The sequence below is a fragment of the Acomys russatus genome, chromosome 18 (assembly GCF_903995435.1).
Source record: "Acomys russatus chromosome 18, mAcoRus1.1, whole genome shotgun sequence".
NCBI lineage: Eukaryota > Metazoa > Chordata > Mammalia > Rodentia > Muridae > Acomys > Acomys russatus.
Window position 1 is genome coordinate 7,021,754 of NC_067154.1, and position 9,444 is coordinate 7,031,197.

Here is a 9,444-nt window from a genome sequence, read left to right on the forward strand (position 1 = left end):
TAAATGGCTTCTCAACGTGCTCAGAGTCAAGAGCAGGGCCAGAGCACAAAGGCAGATGACAGTCATCAGAAAACATCACGAGTGTCCCTTAGCCACTGTGTAAAGGGACCGAATACCAGGAAGGACAGGGAGAGGGACTTGGCTCAATCCGGCTGTACCTGCTCCTCCTCTCTAATCCCAGAGCTTACTGTGATGTCACCAGGCCAGGCTCTGACACGCATTTGTGATGCCCAACTGTGGCAGCTGCAGCTGCTGTTATCAATGTGAGCAGGACGTCACGGCAGGCAGCACTGGACTGGAAGGACAAGATGATGCTCCCACTTCTAATTGCACTGCTCATGGCATGCAAGGGACATGCCCAGGATCACCAAGGTAAGTGGCAGGCCATCCCAGAATAAAAGGTGTGGGAAAGCCTGCCACCTCATCCCTGGATCCCCTAGAGTGGACGGGGAGCACCGGGGATGTAGAATTAGAGGTTTCTAGCCAAAATCCAGAGAACGTAAAATCTCATCCAGAGACCCAAACCTCTACCACCAGAGGTGGAAGTAGACAGAATGTGGCTTAGGAAATGAGACTATAACCAACTAACCAAAGCAGATGTACTGGCCTGGATGAAGTTGCTAATTAGAGTGAACTTGAGGATCTGGGCCGAAAGTTCCAGAAGCACAGGAGACTTGGGGCAAGATCAACAAATGGCTGTATTGCTCCTTCCCTGTAAATGAGCGGAGGATCTTTCTAGGCCCACACCCTAGGAAGACACAAGGCAGCATAAGGGTGTGGAGTAAAAGAGTGATGTATTTAATTTAGAAAACAATTCATTAGGTCATATTGTTATAAGAAGTCAGTTCACGACATTTGCTCTGTGGTCCTGGGAGATGGCCCAAAGGGAAAGTTTGGTGGGTAGACCAGATGTGCGAACGTTTGGCACTCTTCCTGCAGAAATATAACAGGTGCCTCCCCCCATACACACACAAAAGGATGCCGGTACATATTTGCTATATTTGATCCCCACCCCCCATGCCTCCCTCCCTCCCCTCTGTCTTTCTGTCTCTCCTCTCCTCTCTCTCATTCCGTGTGTGTGTGTGTGTGTGTGTGTGTGTGTGTGTACATCTTTCTCAAAGCACTCACAGCTATTTTACAATTCTATCAAGCAACAGCATTAGCTGAGAAATTTCTGTTGTCTTTCATACCATTGCTCTTCCAAATGCCCTTGAAGTGCACAGTATGTGTTAATGATGTCTGTGGCAGGGCCATTCTTGTTAACTTGCTTTTTCCCATGCTGCCTAGCTTCAGTTTGGAAGTATTTTCTAAGATCTGTCCTGTGGACCCTCTCATTCGGTTTCCCTAGGATGCTGCCTGATCTTAGCTGGGAAGGTTCTGGGAATACAGAGTGAAGATTTCTCTAGTCCCCTTGTGTACCAGCGGCTCTCTGCTTTCTCTCTCAGAATCAGTTCTGTGTGGCCACAGACCTCTCTTCCCAAACTCATCATGGCTGCCATTCCGGGAGATACTGGAAGTCCAGAACGGCGAGTTCCCATGGCAAGTGAGTATCCAGATGCTTGGAAAACACCTGTGCGGAGGCTCCATCATCCATCAGTGGTGGGTTCTGACAGCAGCACATTGCTTCCCAAAAACCCTGTAAGTGTCTGGGGCATCACCTTAATTTACGTTGCATCTAGTAGACATGCAGTCTGGGATAGTCACTTGGTTGGTTGGTATATGAAGCTTCTGAAGCCACAGCCTCTGTGCCTAGTGGCTTTGAGGTCTGGTCCTATCTAGTAGCCTCTCTTGAGTTGGTCAACTCTATCCAAAGTTGTCTGTTCCTTGTAATGTTAGAAAAATCAGTGTAGGCTTCCCTTTTCCTGCCCACCACCTGTATATAAAGTCACTACATTAGATTCATTCTTTCATTGTGTGTTCATCAAACACCTACTGGGTACAGTTTTCAAGTGCTTGGAGTGCAACAGTCAATAAGATAGCTAATATTCCTGTCACTAAGGTGTTCACATCTGTTTTTCCTCAATGGATGCATTATATTTCTGTTGGTCAGAGCTTCCCCTGAGCTGATGGTTCACTCACTCAGAGATCCACCTGCCTCTGGACCCTGATTCTGACCTCCTTGGTCTCTCTAGACCCCCCACAGCATACCCACTATTCTATGATAGTTAGTGCTTGGGAATGTGTCTGCAGATACAACGTGCCCCACGGCCATTGTCAGTGGTGGTGCTCTTGTACTCATTCTTTAGGTTAGACGTGGTAGCCGTAAACATCACTGTGGTCATGGGGACCAAGACTATCAGCGACGTCAACTTGGAGAGAAAACACGTGCAGAAGATCATTGCTCACAAAGATTACAAGCCACCCCACTTTGACAATGACCTATGCCTGCTCCTGCTTGCCACAGCAGTCCAATTCAACAATGTCAAAATACCCATCTGCCTGGCGCAGAAGGAGAGCTCCTGGGACCGGTGCTGGATGGCAGAGTGGGCATCTGCTCATGACCACGGTATGCACCTTGCCTTCACGCCTGTACGAAGCTCACATGTAAGCTGGCTTCTGCTGAGCAAAATGATGGTTTAGATGAGGGGGACTCGGTTTTGAATTTTGGGTCAGCATCCGTCACTTTCTTTTTATCATCCCTTTCCAAGTGTAGAATAGCAGCAACACCTCTTTCAATAAATCATGTAGATGGATAAAACAATGTAGATAAAATCCCCTGTAGACACAGGGAACAGAGAAGAATGTCAGAGCCTGAAAACAATGCTCATTTTTATAGAGTCCATAAAAGATTTTGCCCACTCCACCATTGGCTGATATAACCAAATGGTGGTTTCCCTGGAGCAGTGGGCACCAGTTACTCCACTCCTTTCCTTGCAGAGATCCAGGCTGGTCACCCTTGGAAGATGCTAGACTTCCACTCTGATGTGTGTAGACTTGTCTGTTGGTGGCCAATGCGTTCTCATTCTCAGGATTGTTTCCTTACCTTGCTTAGGCTCAGCTAAAAGCTTAAACATGAAACTGAAGAAGCTGAGGTTGGTTCAGATGAACTGGAAAGCATGCGCCAAGAGGGTGACTGGCCTCTCTAGGACCATGCTTTGTGCCTGGAAGGAAGTGGGCACCAACGGCAGGTGCCAGGTACTCAACACCCGCCACGCCCCTCCTCCCCACACTCCACAATTCTTAGGTTCCCAGAAGGAGTCCAGGAGGGAGGCTCTTGCTCATACCCCTAGCCATTTCTTTATATCCTCTGCTGGACAGCCCCACTGGCCTCTCACACATAGTGCGTCTTGTTTTTCTCATTCTCAGGGAGACAGCGGGGCGCCCATGGTCTGCGGTAACTGGAGGACACGGAGGCTCTTTCAAGTGGGTGTCTTCAGCTGGGGTGTAACCTCAGGATTCATGGGGAGGCCTGGCATTTTTATGTCTGTGCCTCAGTTTGTCCCGTGGATCCTGGAGGAGACAGAAAAGGAGGGGAGAGCTGTCACCCTCTCAAGGGCCTCTAGAGTCCCTCTGACTTGTGCTCCGTGTTACTCCTTATTGCTAAGCTTGGGGTCTCAAATACTGTTTGCTGCCATGTTTGCTGGGAATAAATCAGATTGCTAAGCTCTGACCCTCTTCCCGTTCGTCCAGTCTGTTCTCTTCCATCCTCACACAGGCATCTGAGGAACACTGATTATAGGTTGGTGTCTACATCAGTCGAGTTAGCCACAGATTTAGTTCCCCACCTCACACTCTAAGGTAGGGATGTCAAACTCCATGCAGAAAGAGGTGCTGCTGGTGTTTGAGGGACCCCCAGAGGAAAACATCATGTCCTCTCAAAGGAAGGTCAGAAGGATGTGATTCAGGAAGTCTTTGAAAATGTGCCATGGAAAGTCACCTCATCTTTCCCTATCAATGAAGGAGGCACTACCCATATTGTGAGTCTTCTCTCACTCTGGCATTCTAACTTGTTTCTTTCCTTTTTGTAACATGATCACACCCAGCCATAGACCAGCCTTGTTTCTGTCAGTCTAATACCCAACCCAAGTCTGCACCCAGGGAGCTCCCAACCTAGGCTGCATGCAGGTGCCTCCATGTCCCAGACATGCATAAAAAGCTCTCTGGATGTAGCAGGTAGGGTCAGGGATCTCTGGTCCAATTTGAAGCTAAAAGTGGGATGTTGTGACTCAAGGCTTGGAGACCACAGCTTTCCTTTCTTTCTTAACTTATTCAAACCAACCAACCAACCAAACAAACAAACAAAAAACCCTACCACTTCCCTATAATAAATTGTTCCAGAAGCATTGAAGTCTACCTACTTCTCCTTCCATGTGGAGACTGAGACTATCCAGTGACCAAAACCACCCATCACATGTGATAGTGGGTTGAACTAATCTAGGGACAGCAGAGCCAACATGTGCTTCCACTAGAGACAACTAACAGAGTAGCTTGTTGCCAGTTACAAAACAAAGGGTAAAAACTTGGGCTTAGAAAACCACAAGACCACAAGACCAGTCCTATACTACGCATCCAGGGACCATTGATGGCAACATCTTTAGATATTTTCTAGGTGGTGATTATCTGGCACAGATATAAAGGAGGCAACCAGTTATATAGAGATAGGGGTCTATTTTCCCATTCATTCATTTGGATACTTTGTGAATAATACACATAGCAAGGATGTGGGAAAATACAAGATATGGAAGGCTCATGTCTTCAAGTGTGTGTGTGTATGTGTGTGTGTGTGTGCTAGACTACAAGCTAGGACATATTTCTTACTGTAAATTGCAAGATACCTTATAACATCTTGAACTAACAATTCACAAAGCGATATACCCCACCAATTTTGGGTAATCAAGGACAAGATATGCAAAGACAAGGCAAATCGAAGCTATATATTGGTAGATGTGTCTTCTGAAGGTCAAGGTGCTCCTTTGTGGTTATGCACCCTTGAAGCTTCAGTTGGGGTGTGCCCTTATAAGAAACGAAGGTGCCAGGGCACTTGCCAAGTTGCCATGTGTACACACTAAGGAAAGATATGTGACCTCAAAGGACCTTGGTTTTGTTGTGATGTCGTTTTCATTGTGGTTCACCCCCTAGTGTAAAAGGAACTTTCATTCGCCTGTTTCAATTGTTGTCTTGGAGGCATACTGCCTCTGCTGCTAATCTAGGCCTGGTCCTAGAAGCTTCTAGCCTCCATATGATCCAACCTAGGCCTATAATATTTTCAGCCTCTGAGACTTACTGCTGATCAAGGTCGCCCTCTCTTGTTCTTACTGAGCTCTGCACTGGCTGGTTCAACTCAGCTGTTCTGGCTCAAACTCCTCTCTCAGCTGACTTGTTCAATCTGGCTTCTCTCTCGGCTCCTGAATTGCTCTGCTTGGCCTCAAACTAACTCTAGCAATCTTTTCTCATCTTCTGGCTCCTTCTCATTCTCTGGCTCGTTCTGTCTTCACCTGTGGCTGGCTTGTTCTCTCATTCAACCTCTCTCTGTAAAACTCTCCAGGTAAAACTGCCTCCTCTCTCTTCATCCTCTGTGTTGCTCCCTTAAGTGGCTTCCCTTTTCTCTCCATTCTCTTGAGAGTTGGGCGTATCCTATTCTGTCAAATCTTACTCTGATTTGTCACTTTTTCTGCCACTCAATTAGACATCACTTTCAAACATGGATGCTTCCCTATACAGCTGGATCACATAAACCTAGGTCTTTGAATGTACTTTCTTGCCAGAGCCTACATGTTCTAAATTAATATTCCTCTAAACCCTATGGACTTTCTAAGAGGAGGTGGGAGGAAAGTACCCTAAAAGAAAGAATTGATCCATCATGATTTCAGAGGGAGAAAGGGTCACCCTATCTCATGAATGTGCCACCCATCTCTAAATATTCATATCACCTTCAGGTTCACAATATGGAACCCACTATGCTGATACTTGCCTCTAGGACAGCCCACTCCAATTTCTCCTTGCTTTGCTGAATAAACTTCAGTTTAAATCATTTGTGCTTCCTGGCTGAATTCTTTCCTTTGAGAAGACAAGAACTGAGAACTCACAGCTGTAAACTATCTCATCTCAACTAACTAGTATCAGGATCTAACACTGGGGTGTGAAATGCTCCCATTCAGGAGCACTTGACGGAGGTAAGTCCTACCCTCCACACCGTGTCTGAGGAGGCTGCTGCAGATTAAACACCCAGGCCTAGAATTTCATCCCTCGGTTCTCAGATCTATGCAAAGCCTAACATTCTTCTCAAGTTTGTTAAAAGAAACAACGGGGAATGCTGCTTGAGTGGGGTGGGCTACAGAAAACATTTTGACCAATCATTCAGGAAACTCCTGTGAATGAAAGGTTAAGAGAAAGCAGAACCCACAGACAGTGAAAGCCCTGGTATTCAGAATAAGTCTGATTTTTTTTTTTTTTTTGATGCAATAAATAAGATTCTTTGGGGACCAGTTGTAGCAGGTTTTCTGGCACTTTGATTACAAGTTGACATTGAAAATTTAAAACTCCAAGATGTTGGAGGTGTTGGTGTTTTGTGGATTTTTGTCTTTGTTTTTTTAACTTTATACTGCATTCAGCAATTACAAGCCTTGTAGTTACCTCTCCCATGAGGGTTATCTTATTGCAAAAAAAGCCACTTGGTACCTTTTCACTGGTAGCTGAATTCAAGAATGACAGGTGATCAGATGACTACCACAGCATGCCACAGACTCCCACAATCCTTTCCCCACTAGCAATGCAGTCATTATTGCCTTCAAACAAGTCAGGCCGAAACCACACCTAAGAGTTCCAGTGGTATTTTCTAGAATTTTCAGTGGCCAATTCTGTATTGGCTAGAAATGTGTCAAGGGAACAGAAAGCACCCTGTGTGCCTCAGACAGAAAGGGAAGCATTGAAAGGCTGCATGCAGAGGCCAAGAGGAGGGATGGTGGGCTTCCTGCTGAGCCTGGCCAACTACAGGCGTCACCAGAACCCACTTCTAATGATCTTCTAATTGTCCTCAGTATCGGAGAAGATTAACAAGAGGGACCCTGTTTGTAAGTCTGTCTACATCTGCTATGAGAAAACGAATTCACCCTGTGATGGTTGAATGTAGAGTCACCTGGAAGACGGGTTTCTGGACGTGTTGTGGGGGATTATCCTGTGTTAACAGAGGTGGTGAGGCCTGCCCACTGTGGGCGGTGCCATTCCCTGGCTTGGATCCTGCGCTGTGTAAGTAGAGAAAGGGCTGAACAAGAGCATGCATTCATCATTCTTTGTTCCAAAACCGTAGATAAACATGACCACCTCCTGCTGCTGGGACTTCCATGATGCCTTGTGCCTTTCAACTCTGGGCCAGAACAAACTCACTCTCAAGCTGCTTTTGTTAGGATTTTAATGAAGCAATAGGAAAGGAAGCTAAGGCATGTCCTTTCTTCTGCCTCCTCATCAGAGCATCCTGAGCATCTGATAAACATAGCTTGTAGGTGCCCAATGGCTAGCATCCCTGAGATGGCATGGCAGAGATAGCACTGAGTTAAGATGCAGTCCCTGATGTGGGGACCAACTAACTGGCAGAAGGTTGCCAGGAGGGGCAAGCTAACAGTCCCAAGCGCAATACACTGCGTGTGATGAGGGTTAATAACAAGTAGCTTGATGCCCTGCTTAGTCTTGTCTCAGCATGGCACAGCAGGCAACTCACCCACCACAAGAAGGTTCTAGAAGTTTTCCCACTACTGCAGTTCTCCCACTCCAGGTCTGTTTGCAGCTCTTGCTTGGGTCTGAGAGATGCTGTTAGGCTCCCCCTCAGAAAGCACCGAGAAGAGCAGGAAGTGAGAGGGCCAAGGGGTTTTCTTTCCTGTCCCCTTCCTGTTTAGGTAACAGTACTGCCGCCAGCCAGTTCCCACTAATGGTCCTTTCTTCACCCCTGTGGCTTCCCCCGATCTCGGAAGGAGTCTCTCTCTTTCCCCCACGGTTGACTGCATTGGCTAGTCTGTTTAATTGCTACGATGATGTTCACGACAACATTAAAATGTCTCCATTCAGGTTTTCACAGTTGGGATTTTAGCTCCTCCCTAACTGAGCTCAGGCCCACCCTCTTAACCCAGGGCTTTGCCAGTTTCAGAACTATCAACCTCCTTAATCCCACCTCAGAGATTCAGATAGTCATGAGATGTCCAAGGGTTACTGAACCCTCAGACTAGGTCAGCCTTCCTTGGCTATTCTGGCACGTTTATCTCCACGAGATGGACAATCACCAGGAGTGTTACTTATGGAAATACAAGGCCAGCGCCCTCCCTCACCTTACACCCCAGACCCAAAGTCTCCAGATCTGGAATAGAATTTCTGTAGCATCGCATGATGTGGTGATCCCACTAGTCTCACACCAGAAAGAATCAGGACAGAGCTGAAATCCAAAAGGGAAAAAGGCAGGGCTGTGATCCTCAGGGAGCAATGTCTGTTTCCTAATCTGTCTCCTGCCCCAAATAGCTCTGCTCTCCGCCCCCCCCCCCCACTTGTGTTGATGTGTTTTCTGCCTGAGCAGCAGATGCCGCCAAGACTGAAATTGGGTCGCGGATGGTAGTGAAGGGCTGACACAGGCCCACAGGCCATGTCCTCCTCTGACCTGGCTCTCCGGGTTCTTGGCCTGGGGTTCAGAGCACAGACCACACAAGGACACGGCTCCCAGGGCATGTGAGCCCCCGAGAGCCAGAGCACAGAGCCTTCTGTGCAGCCAGATATTTGGTGGGTCTTGTTCTATAGGTAGCAACAAGAACCTCGAGACTACAGCCCCTTGCTCCTCCCTGACCGCCTTTCTTATGGGTAGCTGGTGGTCTGCTTGCAAGGAAAGCTTTGGGGCTGCCTCATAGCTGCTCACTGGGATCCCAACAAAGTAGTAGAGAGTATAATGTAAATTATGGAATCAAAACCTGGGCTTGCACCTGACTTCAAATCCCAGCTCACCAAGGGGAAGCACAGAGAATGTCCCCCGGCTCCACGCCTCAGACATACATAATAATTTGCCCCCATTAGCCTCTGCTTCTCCCCCAAGTTCCTTACTTGGCACTAATACTCTCAACCACACTCCCGCTCTAATTTTTGGACTACCACCAGCATTACCCAGGAGTTGCTGTGTACACATTGTGAACAAGGTTTGTGTTCCTAAGCCATTGTTAAGTTGCTTGGGAGCTGGAGCCATTAAGGAAGACTTTAAGAGTTAAATGAGGTCAGAAGGGCAGGGCCCTGGTCTACAGAACAGTGCCCTTATAAGAACATTTTTGCAAGAGTGACACGCACACGCATGCACACACCACTCACTCACATGCCTATACACAGAATTGAGGAAGGGAGACATGAGGACGCCGGCAGCTGCCTGGCTGGAAGCTGGGGATGGAGCCTTTACTGGGAACCTAAATCTTAGCCTTCTAATACCTCTGAGAAATTTCCAGCAACTCTGTCTTTAACTCAGAGAATAAGCTCCACATGTTTTGT

The 9,444-nt window shown here is 47.3% G+C and overlaps 1 protein-coding gene across 2 annotated transcripts; it reads left to right on the plus strand.

Annotated features, from left to right (window-relative positions):
• Prss51 (serine protease 51) lies at window positions 1–3,637 on the plus strand. Of its 2 annotated transcripts, none has more exons than XM_051161042.1 (5): window positions 1–372; window positions 1,446–1,638; window positions 2,247–2,506; window positions 2,993–3,135; window positions 3,307–3,637. In XM_051161042.1, the coding sequence occupies exons 1-5, from the start codon at window positions 309–311 to the stop codon at window positions 3,601–3,603; spliced, it is 957 nt and encodes a 318-aa protein (XP_051016999.1). In that variant the 5' UTR covers window positions 1–308; the 3' UTR covers window positions 3,604–3,637. The 2 variants fall into 2 exon arrangements, with proteins under 2 accessions (XP_051016999.1, XP_051017000.1); XM_051161043.1 differs by having other exon boundaries at window positions 261–372; window positions 1,446–1,543.
• The last annotated feature ends 5,807 nt before the right edge of the window (window positions 3,638–9,444 follow it).

Excerpts from the sequence above, each read along its gene's own strand:
- Prss51 (XM_051161042.1), top strand. The coding sequence starts at position 309 with ATGATGCTCCCACTTCTAATTGCACTGCTCATGGCATGCAAGGGACAT. Across the intron at positions 1,639-2,246 it reads CATTGCTTCCCAAAAACCCT|GTTAGACGTGGTAGCCGTAA; the intron begins GTAAGTGTCTGG and ends CTCATTCTTTAG. Across the intron at positions 3,136-3,306 it reads GCACCAACGGCAGGTGCCAG|GGAGACAGCGGGGCGCCCAT; the intron begins GTACTCAACACC and ends TCTCATTCTCAG.